The sequence below is a fragment of the Odontesthes bonariensis genome, chromosome 9 (assembly GCF_027942865.1).
Source record: "Odontesthes bonariensis isolate fOdoBon6 chromosome 9, fOdoBon6.hap1, whole genome shotgun sequence".
NCBI classification, from domain to species: Eukaryota; Metazoa; Chordata; class Actinopteri; order Atheriniformes; family Atherinopsidae; genus Odontesthes; species Odontesthes bonariensis.
The window spans coordinates 8,942,838-8,964,419 of NC_134514.1; the positions used below are offsets into that span (position 1 = coordinate 8,942,838).

General features: G+C 40.1%; 2 protein-coding genes across 2 annotated transcripts in view; one reads left to right on the forward strand and one right to left on the reverse strand.

Annotated features, from left to right (window-relative positions):
- The first annotated feature begins 124 nt into the window (after window positions 1–124).
- LOC142388095 (calpain-5-like) overlaps window positions 125–21,582 on the forward strand; it is a 29,347-nt gene continuing 7,889 nt past the window's right edge. Inside the window, exons 1-3 of the mRNA XM_075472993.1 lie at window positions 125–359; window positions 6,482–6,642; window positions 11,203–11,334. Of these exons, the coding sequence (XP_075329108.1) occupies window positions 6,487–6,642; window positions 11,203–11,334 (288 nt within the window). The 5' untranslated portion in view covers window positions 125–359; window positions 6,482–6,486. The remainder of the gene's footprint in view (window positions 360–6,481; window positions 6,643–11,202; window positions 11,335–21,582) is intronic.
- ompa (olfactory marker protein a) lies at window positions 17,422–20,104 on the reverse strand. The gene is made up of 2 exons (XM_075474321.1): window positions 20,030–20,104; window positions 17,422–18,870 (listed from the first exon to the last, which is right to left on the reverse strand). The coding sequence occupies exons 1-2, from the start codon at window positions 20,096–20,098 to the stop codon at window positions 18,439–18,441; spliced, it is 501 nt and encodes a 166-aa protein (XP_075330436.1). The 5' UTR covers window positions 20,099–20,104; the 3' UTR covers window positions 17,422–18,438.

Below are 21,582 nucleotides of genomic sequence, written 5' to 3' on the forward strand. Positions count from 1 at the left end.
AGAATATATGCAGGTGTTTTTTGGTCTATGTAAATTGTCCAGCGTTGAGTTGTTCGAGGTACTACACGCTAAATTCCTGTGATTCCAGCTTGTCCGTGCGGAACTTGAAGGCATCGCTAAACAGCCTCCAGCCGTCAGACATGAAGGCGGGGTGGTCGGTTTGAGCTTCCGAGTGCGGTTGGAGCTCCTCCTGTCCGTCTGCTTTTATTTTGAGGGTCGTAAAGTAACTGAACTCCAGCAGAAAAGCCCATCATCACCGAGCTGGCTGCGGGGGGAAAGCAGCCAAACCACCCGAGAGAAGAGAGCTGCTGTGTGTGGCGTCCAGGGAGACGTTAGACGTTAATTTAAACGTTTTTCAGGTAAGTTCTGATTGGTTAAAACCGGCTTAAAAACGGCATTAAAGCGGGTTCCAACCGTTACCCTAGTTCGAACTGTTGATGTTTTTCGCTTAACGGTAACTAATTACACTTCTTAAAGTATGTTTCATTCAATATAATTGAATACTGAACAGCATTAGCTAAAAACAAGACAACAGTAAAGTACAATTACAAATATACCAACAGAGACATCATTTAATTACAGTTTCGCTTCCCTCGTCTTCACCAAAGACCCAAAAACTCCTCCAAATAGGAATCTTCATCGTGAGTAGAGTTAGCTAGCTAGACACTAATCCGGAAAGCACCTTTAAAGTAGACCTTAAAACAGTCTTGAAGTGTTTGCTGCCCTGAAACATTTAAAATATTTAATGTGATTTTTTTTTTGGAATGTAAAACGAGTAATTTTTTCACAATAAAAATCTATTTTTATTGAAGAATGGATGCGTTTTTAATCGTTAAAGAAAGGTTAGTGGTGTTTTTTTTTTGTTATTTAGTACAGTGAAAACACAACGCAAAACATATAAGATGACAAGCATTGTTGTCAGGTAAATGCTGTTTATTCCGAGTATTGATGGGTTGTATGAATGTATGCGATTAGCCTGTATATTGAAAGCTAATGATTTCCGCTTGATTTTTGGGCATCCTGGGTGGCTTCACACAACTGAAAGTCGCTATCTAAGAAAATATAATTATTTTTTGCAAAGTCATACAAGTGGGCCTATAGGCAAAAAAGTCTCCATGCTTTACCTGACAAACATATATTAAAATGCCGGCTGGAGACCTTTAAACATGTGTCAGTTGTTGTTGAGTTTTTACATATTGGCTGGCTGATGGTGCCCACATATAACCACACCCATAATTGTCTGGTATTCCTCTGGTGGTTGCTCCATAATCAGACCTCAGTGTCTGTTGATAAAGCTGCTGTGCTGTAATTCAGCTTTTGAATTGCTTCATATCAACAAGCAGTGTTCTCATGATTAAAGTAATTCAACAATGGTCATTTAGCAGGTTTTAAATGTGGTAATCATGCAGAATTTGTTTTGAGGGCGGATTCGTTGTAAATGACTTTCTTCTTCAGTTCCTGCAGCCACACTTGTCGAAAGTCATTGTTAGCTTGTGTGACGTATAGAACTGTGAACCTGGGAATATGTTTGCCCAGCACAAAATTCAGGAAATTAGCATTAAAGTGCTGACTTTTTGGGTAATAAATCCAGATGCAACTTATTAGTTTCACTTCAGTGTCACACTGAAGCACAAAATAAAGGTTTTTGGGCTTTACTGTACTTCTACTCCACTCTTATAACCCTAAAATTTGTGGAAATGTGTTGCATTTCTAACACATTTTGTCAAGTTGTGACGTGATCTCTTTGACTTGAGTTTGTTTTCTGAATTTCCAAAGCAATCAGCTGAAAAATTATCACGTATTGCAGTCTGATATGCTCTAGTCTGGCTACATCTCCAACACTTTGAACAGTAAAATACTTATTTTACATAATTTAAAGCACAACATAAGCATACAACTGTATTGGGATCACAGAGGGTGTTTATATATATATATATATATATATATATATATATATTCAAAAATCTATTTGAATTACGATTAAGTTTGTTTTTACAATGTAAAATATCACAACAGGAATATATAGTTACCACTTTTCTAAACTTAAATTGCATTTAACTTGAGGATTTCATTGATTGCAGTAGAGTTTGAATCTTTTAATGTCTGAGATGTCTGTCCACTTCCAGATTTCAGTTCAGTTTATTGATAAATGTCTCCTCCCTCTGTTAGATGAGAGAGGAGCAGGTTTGTGGTTTATAGATTTTAATCAAGGCCTTGTAAAAGTTTGCCTCACAGATCCTCCCTGCTTTTTATCTCCTGGTATCATCGGTCTGTCTTACTTTTAGCGGAACAGATATATGCTGTTGTTTTGTGATGATATTAGAATATAAAATACATTTCGAAGCCCCAGGAAACCAAGAAAAGGTGTTACAGTCACAGGAGTAGATCCCTGAAACGGGTATTTTGAGGAACAATTGGAGCACAAGCTGTACTCGGAATAAATAACTGCAACTTTACTGTTAAAATCAAAGCAAAGAAGTCAGCAGCTAACTGGGCAGTCTGGTGCTGATGGTGTCTGTAATGTACTGTGTAACATGATCAAAGCACTCGCACACAAACAAGGCAAAACGCATTGTGCCCCTCCTCCATCCAATGATGAGTCATTCTCCAGTCATGTTGGTGGTTTGCAACAAAGACGGTTGTAACCAGTTCGCTCGCTTCTTAAGGTCAACATGCTTTCTTATAGGATGTTTTTCACGGTGCTCTTTTACTCACTCATTTGTTTGAAGTTAACTCGAACACTCCCTGTGCTCACTATTCACCCTTAAATGTTTCCCCAGTGACGCTACCTTAATCTGCCTCCTCTACAACTGCTTTATATTTATCTTTAATTTTGAACGACAGCAGAAATGTTACTCTCCTTTTTTATTTTAAGTGTTAAAAGTTAATTTCTTTACCCTTTTTTGGAGTGTCATACAGGCCTCCAACACACAACCTTTGGCTACAAGAGGAAGCAGAACATCTTGTGTGTTCAGCACACTGAAACTCTTTAAAACTCTTGTATAGAAACAACATAATTCTTCAGTATTGTGATAAATGTTTAGTGTATCAGGGGCAGCTTCACCCTTTGGGTTTGTCATTTGACTTTTATTTCCTTGTGCTATGAATGCACTGCAGCTCTGAAGTGTTCCAGATGTGCTCTGGAGCTGCTGAATGTGAGAAAAGTCTGCAGCATTCAGTCCAGAGAGAACATTTTTACCATAAATAGACCACCAGGCAGATGTAAGGCAGATGTATTATATAATTTGTTGAGGAAACACACTCTGCTCTGCTCAGTCTGATCTGTGTTTTATGGCCTTTAAATGACACTGATACATTTACTGATTGTTTCCCAAAAACCGTCTCCAAGGCAACGTTCTGTTGATTGTATGGAAAGGTGTTGCTACATGTCTTCATTAGGTTTAGCAGGAACACAGATTTGATCATATTTGCACACAAGGAAGGAGGCTTTGAGTGAATGTGGAGAGTTATGAGGTGGACTAGTGGAAAACATCAGTGTGAAAACAAGGATTTCTACTCTGAAATGGAAAAGATTTGCTGTTGATTAAAGACTGTAATACACTTCCCAACAACTACAGGTTCGTAAATACTGCCCTCCCTGATCATTTGATACCTTTATCAGCTGCTGATGATGGGAAAGAGCTCAGGGGTGTTGTCCCAGTCTGTTTTCTGGCTTGTTGATTGATTAAGTGAAACATAAACAGGAACTCCCAGCAATGCAATACAGAGGTATTACCACTGGGCAACTACGGTTGCTCAATTTATATTTCAACCTCTGATTGGTTTGAATTTTATTCCTTCAAAACTCATGCATAATGTTTCACAATTAGATAGTAAACTTTGATTAAGAATCACAACTGCTGCTCGTTTGTTTCCTGGGGTCCGTTTCACGTAGCAGGTTCAACCAACTCTGAGTCTATTCCTGATCTCTGAGTTGATCTACTCTGAGATAGAAAACTCTTGAGTTTTCGGTTCCAGAAACGCTGATTTGAGTGAGGTTAATCAACTCTGAGTAAGTTCACCTTGAGTTTAGCGCGTGCACCACAACTTTAAAAAGCCAGCATCAATGGAGCCCCGATTCGACGAGTCACCTTGGCAACGGGGAAGAGGAGGGGCTACGTTTTTCACCAACCTCGAATTGGAAATCTGAATGCGCTCATACGGCGAGTTTCAATACGTTTTTATAAATAAGTGCAACACCGTTGCAGCAGCAAAAGTGTAAGTTCAAATGTAGTCCTTTGCAATCACAATAATATTACAGGGAAACTGCTTGAATGGTAGCCCATTCATTTATTTCATTTAGGTGCAATCTCGCGGGGGAGAAGCGCTCTTGGCAGCAGTTTAAGATGAAATATAAAAACATTGTTCAAACAGGTGAGACCTCGGCATGGAGGTACCTCATTTTGATCATGTTTTATACTATAAAGTAAATATTAAGTGGCTATTTGACTGTGCAGTTATTTTATTCCCAACATAATGCTGTTTTCACACACATAAACTATGTCTTCTCATATATATCATCCATCCATCCATTATCTATACACCGCTGAATCCGTCAGTCGGGTCGCGGGGGGCTGGAGCCTATCCCAGCGGTCAATGGGCAAGAGGCGGGGTACACCCTGGACAGGCCGCCAGTCCATCACAGGGCCACATAGATACAAACGAGACAAACAACCATCCACTCCCAAGACACGAGTGCCTTTATAAAATATAATAGGCCTATATATGTCTTCTTAAGCCTATTCATACAAATATTTATTTGTCTTTTATGCCTTTTTTTTCTTTTGTCCCAACACATTCTGATGGTGCCGCTCAAAAAGATAATTGTCTGTAAATGCAAAAATCTATGCGCGGTCTGATAACCATCTCCGACAAATATTTATTTCTCTGCGCAATAATGCTGCACCTTCATCCACAGGATCGTTGTCAAAAGGACATGTTGGTGAAAGAAGTCGCCTCCTACTGTGCCTAAAGGACTTATAGAAGTAGAAGAACTCGCTCTGCTGACTGAAGGAATGAGGAAATCAAATGGCGTGTGTGGCTGAAAGAGGGCGGAGACAGAAAGAAACTCGAGGTTTCTTGAATAAAACCTGGTCCCGACCAGGTTAGGTTCAGAGAGTCTGTTACTACGGTAACTGACCGAGAGGTTAAGTTACCTCTCTTTGTGAAACAGGCTAGAGTTACCCCTCTTTCTCAGGGTTGAGTTGCCTCCCTTTGTGAAACGGAAAACTCAGGGTTTCCCTCATTTCAGGGTTAACCTACTCAGAGTTTTCACTAAACCTGCTACGTGAAACGGACCTCTGCTGTTCAAGATGTTTTTATTTGCGGCTGAAGCAGCTTTTTAATGGATGTTGAATATTTAATGAGCTTTTCCGCTCTAAGTTGCACAGCAAACATTTCAAATGAAGAAATACTTTATTTATCCTAAAGGGAAATGATCTGTATGTGACGTTTCATGGAATTGTATCCGTGTCGCTGCATCTGAAATCATATATCATCTGAACTTCAGCCTGTGTTTCCTTAGAAGCACTTTCAGTCACACGATGCTTCCGTGTTTTGTTTTCCTTTATTTATCCGACAGGAAATGAATGTTGTGACTGCACCATCAGGCTGTTAAGGTTGCTACACACACACACACAGATGGAAAAGTTTCATCACATGTTTACTCTGCTGGTGATCCTCAGTCAAACTTTACTGTCAAAGTTTCTGTTTGCCATCCCGTCACATGACTAATGGGGTGTTTTTTGTAATGAAAACGTATCTGCGTTTTTCTGTGTCACGATCACTGATGCTGGCAAAGGAGAGCCCAAAAGCACGACAATGAGGCAGGCGGTTAGCAAGGGAAGATCAGTTTACTCAGTTTACTCAGTCCAAAAACAGTCAGGGTCAAAACCAGGCGATCAGAAAAAGGCAAACAAATCCGACAAGGGGCAGGCAGGTATCCGGAATCCAAGAGAGGCAAAACGGAGTCAGAACAGGTAGGCAGGACTGGAAATGCTGGAGAGCTTGGCAAAGTACAAACACAAGACAATCTGGCAGGAAACAATTGAAAGTGACTCGTAAATATACTGAGGAACTAATTAGCAAATAGGTGAGGAGGAGATGGGTCGGGGAAACCTAGGTGAGGGAAATTAGTAAATTGCTTGCCAGGGAAGAAAGGCAGGATCTGAAATGACAGGAGAGTTAGTGACATGAAATAAAAACTATATAATAACTATACTATAACTATACTAACTAAACTATAAAATAAAAACCTAAAGCAAAGATTCAGCCGGCACAGTTTGTGGCTTCAGGAGAAGTTTCTTTCATAATCTTTCAGCTTTTGTTTGACACATAGTTTTATAAACTTCCTCGAACTCCTTGTCCTGTGCAACAAAGCTGTTTGGTGGATTTCCTTCCAAGTTGATTTATTGATGTTAAAATGCCACACATATTCACCCTCTAACAGTGGGCATGTGATGCTTTGTTTTTGCCTCTGTAGGGGGGATGGTGGTCCCATATGAAGGCCAGTCTTTCTCTGCACTGAAGAGGCGGTGCCAGCAGAATGGAACTCTGTTTGAAGATCCTCTGTTCCCGACATCGGACCAGTCTCTGTTCTACCAGAGAAATCAGATTGGCCGAGTCACCTGGAAAAGGCCCAAGGTAAGAGAAATAAAGCTTTTGTGGGAGAGGAAACAAGGCCTCCACATACTTCCACCCATTGATAAAGCACTCAGTTATTCTGCTATGTAGCCAGTGGTGGAGGATCATTGGAAGGTCGAATAAGTGAAGAACAGTCTTTGAACATTTACTGATATTTAGGTTTTGCAGCAGTGAACTGAGTGGCTGATTTACTTTTATTTATTTGGTATTGAGACAGTGGAGATGCTACATGGAGTGAATACGCAGAGAGGAATTCAGGGAATTTCAGTGAACTCCACTGAAATCCAATCCAGCAGCAAGAATGTGTGTGTGTGTACATGCTGTATTTGCTCCTCTGAATGTCATGTTGACATGTCTTTCAGGGAGTTAAAAACAACATTTCTTTTTACTTGGAGCTGAGCATGTGAGGCTGTAGCCCCTTTCACACTGCCGAATAACCCGCGTTTAATTCGCGAATTTAGCGTGTCCGCTGTTGCGTTCACACTGCCGACCCGGGCTGCCACGTCAACTCGACTCGCCTTTCGACCCGCGTCGGACCCTAGTCTTTTTGCCGAGCCGAGTTTGATGTGAACGCAGTCGACGCGGGTCGGACGTGGGCGTGACGTGAGGAGTTTAAAAGACAGAATGGACAGCTGATTCAGAACAACAGCGACAGGTGAGGACAAGTTTCACTCTGTTTTAGCCTACATCAAGTTCGAGACATTTTTGAAGATGGCCAACTGGGGAGACAAGGAGGTCCGCGAGCTCCTCAGCCTCCGAGCAGAGGACGTTATTTTCCGCCACATTTCGGGGACGGTGAAAGATGGACCTCTGCTGGAAGGGCTGGCGAGAAAGATGGGAGAGCGCGGTTTCCCACGCACCGTAAAGTAACATCTCCATGAACTGCATTGCAAAAATGAGTTCTCAAGGTGTCCCGCCATCGTTTGTTTGAAAACTTTGATGCAGACAGGTGTATTTAACCCTACCTCCGACGCATGGCTTGTGCCTACGTCAGTGTACACGCCCAGCATTTTATGTGTTTAGTGTGACGCTCTGCCATTAGGCAACGCCCCCTGAACTCGGCTTCAGGCGACACGGGTCACCAACACGCCAAGCGTTCACATTGCTCGACGCGGGTCGAAGGTGCAATTTGGACCCGCTAAGGTAGCGGGTCTCAGTGTGAAAGTGGGTTGTGATACCTAAATGTAACAAACTGCACCGTCCCAGCACACTTGTGTAACCAAAACAGTTTAATTCTCTTGAATACTTTCTCTAATATCCCACTTAAGCACACAAGCAGTCCAACACAGACAACCTCTCTGAGTCGAGACGTGTTTATTCCATCGAAAAGGGAACATTTTAAAGTGCTTCAATCCTGATATAAATGAATGGTGATATGTAAGCTTTATCTTTTATATTCATGGCCATTGAGAGGTCATACTGACAAAAGTTAGGCAGATATTTGATGTGTTTAGAAAAGCGGATTTAAAGCATTTGATAAATGCGCATATAATGATTTGCAGGAAGTGTTTTGATACAAAAACACATTCTGTGTGATAATTCATGAAATTTAATTCACTGTGGAGACTAAACAGACTGTTTTAAAGAAATATACATGAACCGAATGTCCTCTCCTCGAGCAAGTGATTTTACGTGTGACTGACTGAATGAATGATTCTTTTAGGAGAGGCTATCGGTGCCTTTTATGTGGTGATACCTGATATGATTAAATAATAAGTCACCTGCTGCGTTTCACTGAACCATTTGTTTTCAGGAATGTGTGATGTGACCACAGTTTGCTGAGCTAAGAAGATGAGAAATTGGTTTATTCTCACATAATTATACCTTTTTTGCACTCTGAATTGTCTTTTTAATAAACACAAATGCAAACCAATTTGAAGCACTTAAAAAGGCAGTTTAGACCGTGTCAGGGGCTTGTTTTGTATGTTTTTTCACACAGTTAGAAATGGCCTTTTTTGTTGATTATACTGTAATGACTTTCTGTGACAGGTCTCCTCTCTAAAATCTGTACACACTCAGAAATATAGGCCTAATTTATAATGTCATCCATCTGTTTCTTGAATTAATTCATAATAATTTGGTTAAAAGTTGTATTTCAACAATATTTTTTTCTAATTTCACATCTTCCTCTAGGATTAAATACACATATGTGTGTATATATATACATATATATATATATATATATATATATATATATATATATATATATAGGATTAAAAACCCCAACTACAATCCCAGACTCTGCGTGTATTACATGCTTCTACAGTCAGTCATTGATAATCTGAGAGGTTAAATAATTAAACAAGAAATTTAAAGCATGCCAGTAGAAGAATGTCATTGATCTGCTTCGGGAGTGAAGAGATAGGGGAAACATTTTTATTGTTACATGCCTAACATAGGCAAGGCAAGGCATCTTTATTTATATAGCGCATTTCATACCACAGGCAACTCAATGTGCATAACCTTCTTTCTGTGCTTCAAAAGAACTTCAAAATGATGATCAACCTTTTAGGTCACACGTGTGCTTCACTGTTGAATATTGTATCCCGATTAGTCCAAAATAACATTGTAAGTATAAGTGTCAGCAAATTCTGCTGAATTAGATATTTTAGAATTGGACAAATTAACTGATCAGATGTATGTTGATGAAATCCAGATGTAACTGAATTTTGCAAGAATCTTGGAGAAGCAATTGGTGCTCCGCATCAATCTGGGAAGGGTTATAAGGCCATTTCCAAACTATCTGGAGTCCATCATTCTTCAGAGAGAAAGATTATTCACAAGTGGAAAATGTTTAGGACAGCTGCCAGGAAGAAAAGTCCCAGCAAATTCACTCCAAGGAAAGACTGTGCAGTGCTCAGAGAAGCTTCATGACAGTACAAATAGAAAAAAACTGAACAAGTAGGGCTTGTTTACCAGGGTTGGCAGGAGAAAGCTTCCTCTCTTTGGGTAATGCACCACATGAAACCCATTATAGCCACAGTGTGCCGGTCAAAGCTCCTGTGGAGCCCGAGCCAAACCTCATCACTTGTGCCACATGAAATTAAAAACAAGTGTAGTATATACACAGCACATGTGTATATTCAAACAACTACAGTAATACACAGTACAGTGAAGCCTACAACCAATGACCAATATTTACACATTTCATTACATTAAGAAGTTTGATTAACATTTAATGCCGACTATTTACCCCAGAACAAACATTACAAACATCAGTGCAAAGAATGAAATGAACAACCACATAAACACGACAGAAGCATGATGGATAAACTAGGGGGGTTGTCTTATTTCCAGCTTTGCCTGAGGAAGTGCCAACGGTCTCGTGATTTAAAAAAAAAACCCTGGCCTACAGGAAAGACCCACACTCCATATCAAATAACCCACTGAAATACGCTGTGGTGGGGGTGAACTTTACAATGTTTTTTACGTCAGTGGTGTTTCCAGCCTGACATCCTGAGGTGGGGAACAGAGAGATGTCTTCTTATTTTCAGGTTGCAGATATGCCACCAACCATGTCAAATACCCTTTAATTATGGATGCTGTACAGAAATGTTCTTTAGAAAATAAGAGGGTTAACATGGTATAGATATATTTCTCCACTCTAACCAGCTGGAGTGTCTTTTTAGTGGTTGGACAGATGGTATAGCTTAAGGGTACTGAATGTGTGGTATATAGAGTCTATGTAGATCAGACGTGTATGCTACATGTATGACTGAGTATTTTTTGATTACCTTTATTTATTATTGCTGCTGGATTCTCTCAGAGTTACCAAAAGGTTTCTTATCTTAGTCAAAGCTCTGTCTTCTGATTTGGAGAATTCACCCAGAGTAAGGCTCATTTCATTTGACATTATCTAGTTTCCTTTTCTACATCAGTCACTTTGGAGGAATCTTCAAACATGCTTGCAAATGTAGCAAATATTTACTTTTTGGACTTAGAGGAACATACTGTTTGCTAGGCTCAGCCCAAAAGTAACAAAATCCTCCTACCAGCGCATCTGTAGTTCACTAACAAATAATATATCCTTCTGTTAATCCAAACAAGAAATAAGATGCTTAGACGCTACTGTTAGGCATGCCTATATATGTTTCAACATGGTATTTTTGCTGGGTGTGTGCCGCTGGTTTATCCCAGTTCTGTCATTTGGTTTCTGTCCAATTTGTCTTCATCTTTGTGGTTTGTTTTGCTTTGAGAGCTCAAGCGATTCTTCTTACTGAGACCCTGATTTGACCCTGTATTTACCTTCTGATGGTAGACTTAACGCCCTTACTCATATTCATCTGCACCTGGCAGCTGCAGACCTCATCCCTGGACTGCTTGTCTACATAAGTTGACCTGAGACACCACAGAAGAAGATATACTGGAGAAAACATCACCGTAGCTGTAACTCATCCCTTATATTTCCAAAGGTTGTTGGAGTGGTGACTGTGTTGGATTGCTAAAGAACATTAAAACAGCTTCAAATTAAGTTACAGGATCATTCATCTCCTGTTTATGTTGACTTTCTAGGTTAAAAAGTGACTGGGACACTGATTGCAATGATCTTTATCCTTCTAGGAGTTAAGCAGCAACCCACATCTGTTTGTGGACGGCATCAGTGCACATGACCTGCACCAAGGCCAGCTGGGAAACTGCTGGTTTGTGGCCGCCTGCTCCAGCCTGGCCTCCAGAGAAGCCCTCTGGCAGAAGGTGAGACAAAGAACTAAAAGCTAAATTTTGGATTAAATTGTACAATATAATCTAATTACACACACTAATTGGCCCCCACAGCAAGGAGGAGCTCCGCAAGGTTTCTATCCATGGCATAGGTCTTTTATTGTGTTTAATAGAGCTCCCTGTCTCTGACAGCCAGGTAACCAGCTGAGAAATCGTTTGGTCTAAGATCAGAGCAGACAAATGTGCAAAATGCATTAGAGTAGATTTAAAAAAAAAAAAGAAATCTATTATAATATATCAACTAAACAAATAGATCTTGAGGGATTTGGAAGGATATAGATAGCCTGCAACAGAAAAAAAAACGCTTCTATTTTTAATTTTATGATATTTTTATTTGTTAAATGAATTATGATAACTGCTTCACTTTAAGATTAGTCATTATTGTTACTACTGGGGTGTACCTGGGTGTGTTTATTTACTTTAGTCTGTGTGTGGTGAGTGGACAGCATTTATATGGCACCACAGTCACACACACACACACACACACCTACACTGACACACTGATAGCAGCTAGCTGCCGTGCAGGGGGCTGTGACGAGGTCAAAAGCTCTGTGGGTACAGCTCAGGGACGACCTGCTGAGCCTCAGCCACTGTTCGAGGTTGTATGCACACATGCATGTGTACTGTGCCCCTTTTTAGTAAAGTTCTACCACAAAAAGTCTCTCACACACACACATGGCCAATAAATGGTCCTACACAATATTAGTAAATATAATTATGTAGACTAATATTAACTTTAAATACCTACATGTACATAAACTGAACTGGTATAAAAAGAGGCTTTTGTTAATGTGCTTGAGCTGGATGCTTTAACATGCTTCATCCATAAGGTGGCACCAGTAAGACACGGCTGCACCTGTGATGTGTGAACAGATTAGTTACTCCAGTTACGTTTGATGAACTCTCATCTGTAACAGTTTAAATTCACAGAATAATGTTTGCTGCTGATCTGAAGGTAGTTTTATTTAGACTTCTTTGTTTCGAATCAACCTGTGGGCACCTTTTGTTAAAGATGTTAATATTAACTATTTGTAGTGTTTTTTTCCGTCTAGAAAAGCAGATGTCCAAAATGATTTGTACCTTTTCTCTGTAGTCAGTAGCAAACCCTGTACTAGTGTTCACAACAATCAGCAACCTTCACTGTGTCTGCTCTGGGATGTTGGCGCACTGTTCTTTGGTAACAATCTCCATGTGTTGAGGATTGAAAGGCTCCCTTTCCTGGATGGGATTAAGGTCTGGACTTTATCTGGGCCACTCCAAAATGTTAATATGGTCCTCTGTTAACTATTTGTAGATTGCTTTGGCTGCATGTTTCAGGCCTGCTGCCAGTTCCACTGGTGCCCATGGCCAAGTTTTCTCCATCTATTTTATTGACCAAGTATTGTTCAACATCCAAGGATCAACACCAACGCCGTCCAGGTGAATCTTGAGCAACTCTGGTGCTAATATCTTAAGACGGCACACTGCTCAAAGCTGGTTTCCATGGATGCAGTCCAAGTAGGGACTCGCTTAACCAAGATAGTAACACAAAACTCCCTGAGTCTTTGCAAAAGTCTTACAAAGAAGAAAGCTTTTGTTCACCCGTTCTGTTGATGGAGATGAAAATGGAGCCGTTTGGACGTAAGGACACAGCTTTCCTTTGATAAAAAAAAAAAGGGGATAAATTCAAGTCCAACAGCATCATCCCCACAGCCAGCCATTTAGGTAGAAAATGTGTTTGCTTCATTAAGATTCTGGAGGAAGACTTGGCCTTTGGCTGCATTACAACAGCGAACAGGACAATAATCTGAAGCCAAACTGTTCAACAAATACTCAACAGAAAACAACATTAACATATTTGAGCGGCCCAGCTAGAATACGGACCTAAATCCCACCCAGAATCTATGAAAGGAGCTAACAAAGACAATGATTTTAGTCATGGTATTTTACTTTAAAAAAGGAAAAAGATCTTAAAAGATTGTGAAGTTTTAGACGATAACAATGATTTGTTGCCTTTTATCACTTGTTTTTCTCACTTGGAAGCAGAAGAAGCCCTTTGGAGGTGAGAAGTTTGAACAGTTTTTTGAAGTTTGAACTCTTCATAATAAGCATGTATACTCACAGCCACTGGTCTGTGTCTTGTGAGTCTCTGTGTGTCCCTTCCTTTGTGCATTGTGAGTTTCCTCAGTGTTTATTCCACTGTTACCTCATTTGTTCCGTTTATTCTCTAAGGTCCCTTGTGGTCCTCAGTTTTCCATTAGCTGGATGGAAACCAAAGTCTTTTCCAGGTTATTATCTCTGAGGAGCAGTTGTCTAGACACCCTTCATGGTTCTGAAACAAACACTCGTTCTAAAATTATCATGACTGTGGAAATAAAGACAAACTATCAAATCAAATCAAATCAAATTTATTTATATAGCACATTTCATGTACAAACAGTTCAAAGTGCTTTACATAAAATAAAAGCATTGCAGCAGGGAGTGCAAGAAGCATTAAAAATACATAAAATAATATAAAGAGAAACAAATAAAATCATTTAAATGAATTTAAAATCAGGCAACAGTCTAGATAAGTTAAAAGATATTTCATGCATAGACACGTGAGAACAGAAATGTTTTTAACCTGGATTTAAAAATGTCTACATTTGGTGAAAGTTTAATCTCCACTGGCAGTTTGTTCCACTTATTTGCAGCATAACAGCTAAATGCTGCTTCTCCATGTTTAGTCTGGACTCTGGACTGGACCAGCTGACCTGAGTCCTTGGATCTAAGAGCTCTGCTGGGTTTATATTCTCTGAACATATCACAGATGTATTTTGGGCCTAAACCATTCTGGGATTTGTAAACCATCAGCAGGCTTTTAAAATCTATTCTGTGACTGACTGGAAGCCAGAGTAAATATTTTAAAACTGGTGTGATGTGTTCAGATCTCTTAGTCCGGGTTAAAACTCCAGCAGCAGCGTTCTGGATGAGCTGCAGATGTTTAATGCTCTTTTTGGGAAGTCCAGTTAAAAGAGCGTTACAGTAATCGAGTCTACTGGAGATGAATGCATGGATGAGTTTCTCCTGGTCTTTTTGGGAGAGGAAATCTTTAATTCTGTTGATGTTTCTGAGATGGTAAAAAGCTGCCTTGGTGACAGCTTTGATGTGGCTGCTGAAAGTCAGATCTGAGTCTATCAACACTCCGAGGTTACCAACTTGGTCAGTGATTGTAAGGTCCCGAGTCTCAAGATATGTGCCAACGCTGACCCTCTTCTCTTTGCTACCAAACAGAATGATCTCAGTTTTGTCTTCATTTAATTGTAGAAAATTATCTCTCATCCAGGTGTTTACTTCCTCCAGACACTGACACAGTACGTTTGCTGGGCTGCAGTCGTCTGGTGACAGAGACACATAAAGTTGTGTATCGTCTGCATAACTGTGATAATTGATGTTAAAATTCTGCAATATCTGACCCAAAGGGAGCATATACAAGTTAAACAGAAGAGGTCCAAGAATTGACCCCTGGGGGACTCCACAAGTCATGGCCACTCGCTCAGATTCATAGCTGCCAATTGTAACAAAATAACTCCGGCCTTCTAAGTAGGACCTGAACCAGTTAAGGACCGCTCCAGAAAGTCCAACCCAGTTTTCCAGCCTGTGCAACAGGATTCTGTGATCTACAGTATCAAACGCAGCGCTGAGGTCCAACAGAACCAGGACTGAAACATTACCAGAATCAGTATTCAACCTGATGTCGTTTAACACTTTGACCAGAGCTGTTTCAGTGCTGTGATGACGTCTGAAGCCTGATTGAGAGTTATCAAGACTTCCACTTTCATTCAGAAAGTCGTTGAGCTGGTTAAATAAAACTTTCTCAATAATCTTGGATATAAAAGAGAGGTTAGAGACAGGTCTGTAGTTGTTCATCATAGAAGCGTCTAGAGTTCTCTTCTTTAGGAGTGGCTTAATGGCAGCTGTCTTTAGTGACTTGGGAAAAATGCCTGATGCCAGTGAGCTGTTAACTATTCGTAGGAGATCACTTTCTACTGAGGTAAAAACAGTTTTTAAAAAGTCGGATGGTATTATGTCCAGAGAACAGGTTGTTGATTTCAGCTGCCGAACTGTTTCCTCTAGGATTTTTAAATTAACAATATTAAATTGTGACATAACGTCAGAGTTATTTCTAGGTTTTAGACACAGATTAGTTTTCTTGTTTGTCTGTGTTGCGTTAATGTTTTGTCTAATTGTTTTGATTTTTTGGCTAAAAAAGTTGGCAAATTCATTGCATTTCTGAGTGGAGAGGAGGTCTGGGTTTGACTGTTTAGGAGGATTTGTGAGTTTTTCAACCATAGCAAACAGAGTTCGAGACTTGTTGACATTCTTATTAATCATTTCAGATAAATGCAGCTGTCTGGCCTTGCACAGCACATTGTTATAACTACGCAGGCTTTCTTTGTATAGCTCATAGTGAATCTGAAGCTTTGTTTTCCTCCATTTACGTTCAGCTTTCCTCCATTCTCTTTTCAGATTTTTGACCGTAGTGGTGTTTCTCCATGGGGTTTTCTGTTTGATCAAGGTGCTCTTGATTCTTATCGGTGCAACAGCTTCCATTACATTCAAAATGTTCAAGTTAAAATGATCCAGCATTCCTTCAACCGACTCTGCGCACATTGTTGGTAACATAGCTATGGCCTCCCTAAACTGAGCACTTGTGTTCTCATTGATGTACCTCTTCTTAACTGAGAAGCTGGTTGTTTGAACATTCTGAGTAATATGGAAATCAAATAAAATACAAAAATGGTCAGACAAGGCCAAATCAGTAACAACAACAGAAGAAATATCAACACCTTTAGAAATGACCAGGTCCAGAATGTGACCTCGAAGGTGGGTTGGTTCTGTTACATGCTGCCACAAACCAAACATGTCTAGCACAGAAGAAAATTCTTTGGCAGTACCATCCGTCATATTATCCATGTGAATGTTAAAATCCCCGGTCAAGATAAAATGGTTAAAATCAGTCGAAATAACAGACAATAATTCAGAAAAATCATCAATAAAACTTGCACAGTATCCTGGAGATCTGTAAATGATTAAGAACAGGATTTTAGGAACACCCTTTAAAATAAAACTCAGATATTCAAAAGAAGTGAATTCCCCAAATGAGATATCTTTACACTGGAATGTATCTTTAAATAAGGCAGCCTCCCCCCCACCTTTCCTCCCATTTCGGCATTTATCCATAAAACTAAAGTTTGGGGGAGCTGCTTCATTAAGAACAGTAGCGCTTGTGCTCTCTGTTAACCATGTTTCTGTCAGAAAAAGAAAATCTAAATTGTGTGAAATTATGAAGTCATTAACTAAAAGTGACTTATTGGACAGAGATCTAATATTAAGTAAGGCTAGCTTTGTGGAGTTTACACTGGTCTCTGTTGTATTCTGAGTTGTACGTGGTACCGTTAACAGATTAGATAAATTCACCCAGCAGGTTGACTGTTTTCGATTCCTTCTTTTACTAACTAATACAGGAATCCTATTGGGCCCCAGCTTGACCAGTTTGACTACTTGTACGACAACATCGTGTTCTTTGAAAGACCAGAGAGCAGTTAATGTTATCTAAATTATAAAATGAAAGAAATAGATAAAGTTTTATTTCACAGAATTAAAAAAAAAAAGGTCTCTTACATCCAGTAAATTGAGGTACTTCTGATTTGATTTCTGCTGAAGATTTTTCCAAATGCTACAACCTTTTGGATTTATTCTAGTATTTAACTCATTCTGTTTTTATGTTAAATTAAACTCTTTATCACAAGGAATATCATTTTCTAATCCATCTTTGGTTATATTCTTCCTGTAGCCTAAAAGATCAGTTCACCCCTGAGCTTCACGCTGCCTTTCATCCAAAGCTCTAACTGTCCACAAAAAATGTGTATTTTTCAACTTTTTAACTTGTGACTAATGTAAGCACAACCACAACATGTGATAGTTTTTCATTGTAATCCAATTTAATGTCATGGAGACAGAAAAACAGACGACGATAGAAATTCTATGAACACTTTAATTGCACATGACTTAAGAAATGATTTTAATCATACAACACAGTGTCAGGATCAATGAAACTGAAGTTTACACAGCAAAACATTTGTAGTATAGTACCATAAGCAAACTTTGCATCTACCGGAGAACTAAATACTTAGTCTGTCACATTGAGAAGGTTAATACAACGCACATGCTTTTAGCTGTGGGTAGAGGCGCTCATGTCGCTGTTACTGAAAACTGTGATTGATCTGATCGTGTAGTCCTCCTGCTAATGGCCGACGCTCACAAACTTTAACATGTGCAACACTCGTCCTCTTGCTTTTATTCTATTCATTCTTACGAAAAACTCTTGAACCTAATGAAAAAGCAATACATGAGATGACTCATTTTATTTTCCAGAAAAGGCATCTTTTCTTACAAAACATCATCTACTCATAAAGCTTTTTTAGGTAGAGCTGTGCATCCCTCCATCCCTTCCAGTGAGAACACAGACTGGCTGTTTAATTGATGTCACTTCATTGATCCCTGTTATCTGTCCGGTCAGCAGTCGGGCATTATGGATATTTGATATTTCATTCACTGCTACTTTCAGCAGTGAAAGGAGTCATAACCATCAAAAACAGTCACTCGTTACACATATTGTCACATATGTGGCTGATCAATAACGTTTTTTTTTTTTTTTTTTTATCAAATGAATCACCTGACTGATAAGAACGGCACCAGAAGATGTGCGACAGGATTAGTTCCATGTTAGCTCAGAATTGAATGAATTTATTCTTGTTCTATCGCTTGTTTATTTTGTTTTCCCCGGGTTTTATTTAACTAAATCTGTGTGTACTTTGTTTTGTGAAAAATACTTCAATAAAAGCCGTTTTAGCTCTACGTACATGTCAAATATTGGCTCTTTTCAAAGCATTTAAGCTGAACTGTAGCAAGTTTAAAAAAAGAAAAATTCATGCATGAAGACATGATACAAAAACAGGTCAATCAGTGAATGAGGGGGCGTATGTAAGCAGAGAATAAAAGATTTAAATGCTGTTCTAGTGCTCTAACAGGACTTCTCTGGGAGAAACTAAAGGGTCATTTCTCTGGTTTGAACTCAATCGAGCAGCTGAGATTTGCTGCTTCTGCCCCATCCTTGAAAGCGAGCAGAAAGTACATGACCTTTCTCACTTTGGCCAGCTCAGCAATCCTTTCACCAAACTCCTGCATGTCCGCCTCCAGGCATTTGAGTGGCGAATCCTCCGGGTCGCCAGTGTTTCGCCAAAATGTTCCAATCGGCTCCAGAAGCTGACGGGTCATCAGGTTGGTGAGGTCAGGGGTCCAGTGCTGTGAAATACCGGTGATGGTGACTCGGCCGTGGCCGGAGAGGGAGAAATACCAGCGGGAGAAGTTCAGCTCCTGGGTGGCGAAGTCCAGGCGATACACAGCCTCATGGGGGAGAAGCAGACGCTCGCCATCCTGACGCTTCTGCCCAGACCGCTGCAGAGATGACACGCGAAGACGCATCATCTGCAGGGGAAACAAAAGGACACAAAGAACGAGACGGATAAAAATGGAAACATTTATACTCTGCAGTCATGTGCTGTTAGGCAGCAAAGCTGACAGTCGAGAGAATGAGTCTGGAACAATAGTCTGAATTAAGACTGCGAGGGAAGTCCATGTGGAGCTTTAGAGATGCATTGTGAGCTTTATTTATCCTAAAAGAAACACTTTGCATAATCAAAATAAAGTATGATACAATAAAGTGTCACATAAATAGAATAGAAGAGAAATAAGACATTTGTACTTATTTTGCACACCAACACAGGAGACTGTGGCCATTTTCATACTATGATGCTTCAAAAATGGGATTACGCCCTGATTGCTCCTCTTTGCTTGTTCACTGACCAAACCAAGGCAGTTTAGTACTGTCCCACTGTGTATGGCAGCTCTCCCTCACACTCACACATGTTGAACAGTCATTCAAATCAGTAATTTCCTTTGCTGTTGGTTCAGAGATGCTTCAGCTTTTCTCTTCCATACCTAACGAACAGAATGGATGGCTGCCAACAAAGGTGAAGAAGTTCTACCGCTCAAACCCACACGTCTCTACACATATAGGTTTGCATGTTTCTATTTGTTTCCAGCCACAAATACTAGTAGCTGGTAATGATTTCACACCCACAGATTTCATTTATTTCATAGAGTCCCAGACTACAGGCGGCATTTTTTCCTCCTAATGTGCACACATAGTGATGATTAAACACAGGACATTAAACACACCAGGCACACTGATGAAAACTGTCAGAACAAATGTTTTGAAGATGGTTACGTCCATTGAAAAAGGCAGAAATGCTTAAATATACAAATATAAGTCCTGTAGATAAGTGATGCTGCAGAAAAACAAAAATATATCTTAAACCCAACAACAAACATGTGAATGTATTTTTGTGTAATACGCATAATGAGGTAGATCAAAGTGATATATTAGTTGTTTTCACATTTCACATTTTAAGTGCGATGTCCACAAACCCTCCAAATAGGAAATAATGTGAAATGCAGACATGGTGTTTATACATCCGTCTACATTTTAAGTTCAAATGTATGGCACTAATTGCATCCACACGTTTTGAAGGCACTGTCATGTATCTGGAAGTGAGATGTTGTTATTTTGGAGTGTGAAGCTCACCTCTGTCAAAGCGGCGTCTTCTTTAAATGCCAGCACCAACGTTTTGGAGGGAGATTTTGCCTTGTCCATGACTTTCAGGTTATAATCCTGGTTGAGGAGAAGGTAAGGCCTGCCTGTGAGGAAGGATGCACTGATGGATGGAGCTCTGGAGTTTCTGATCTCACTCTCTTATGCTCCCTCCCTTTTTCATTGGCTCACATGCCTCCTCTTTCCCTCCTCCCCTCCCAGCTGTCTCCATCAGTGTACCAGTTTCTCACTTTGGTTCACAGCCCGCTCCCCCCTCCTGCCCACAGGGTTGTTTGGTTAGAACATATTGACTGGCATGAGAGGATGGGGGGGAGAACAGGGAGACGAGATCAATGCAGAAAGCTAATAATTCCATCAGTATCAGAGTTATTTGTGGCGTCCTGTGCATTCAACCCTGTTAAGAGTCCTGAAACATGACATATTTGCTCCCAACTGTGAAACAAGTTTCTGAAAAATACAACATAATTACACATTTATTCTTCTGTATACAAGTTAACGGAAGTATTTAAGTTGTGAGGGAGGAATTCTGAACATAACCGAGACCAAACTCAGTACATGCCTGAAGTAATTCATATTTTATGATCTTCACCCACTGCAGAATCATTACCTCTGAATACTATATGCTACGAGAAAGGTTCAGAATGTCTGAAAGTCGAAGGAAAATACTCTGTTTTTTAGGAGGTGTTGAGCAGGTGGGTGATGTGTGAGGGTGCTAGGCAACAGGAGGCGCTGATGACGTGCAAGAGGGAACTCTGGGAGGTTCCTGAGGGCCTCTGGGAGCTCAGCTCGTCCTGGCTCAATGGAGCTCATATTTATTTATTTATACCCCTCACCTCACTGAGGACTGTGTGTGCGTGCATGTTTGTGTTAGTCTGTTACATCACTTGTTAATGTGTCGTCAGTGGGGATTTTGTCACAGGATAAGGATGAATGGGATTCCCTCGTTGAGAACTTTGTAAATCATTAGTGCTCATGTCAAGTGTTCAAGTGGAAATGTTGGTGTTATTAAACTTTTTTAGAAACTAACTAGTAGACTGCCAGAGTTTATCTGGATGAGTTTATATAAATGGACACATTGTTAAAGGTGAAATATACCAAGTTTATTATGATTAATCTGAGCTACTGTAATGCTGACTCAGTGAAAAGGTCGAGCCAACAAGTTGGACCTTCATGTTATATATGTCCAGTGAGACCTGCAGGGTATGTTGGACCAGATGTTTGGGGCTATGACACTTAAAATCAATCTGAAGCTTTCTGAAGCTTCTACTGGCTGAACCTTAGCCGAGGTGTGGTTATGGAGGAGCACCATGAAGCCATTTAAATGACAGTGAAATAGGCAGAAACAAAACATGTGGTTATCCATCTATCCAACCATTTTGTTACGCTTATCTGAAGGCCTCCTGCCTGTCGGACGACCCAGATCTGTGACCATAGATGAGGGCTGGAACAAAGATCGAGCAGTAACCTGAAAGAGCAGCACCCTCATTTCTGCTGACGAAGCCCCAGTCTGTCTGTCCATCCACTCT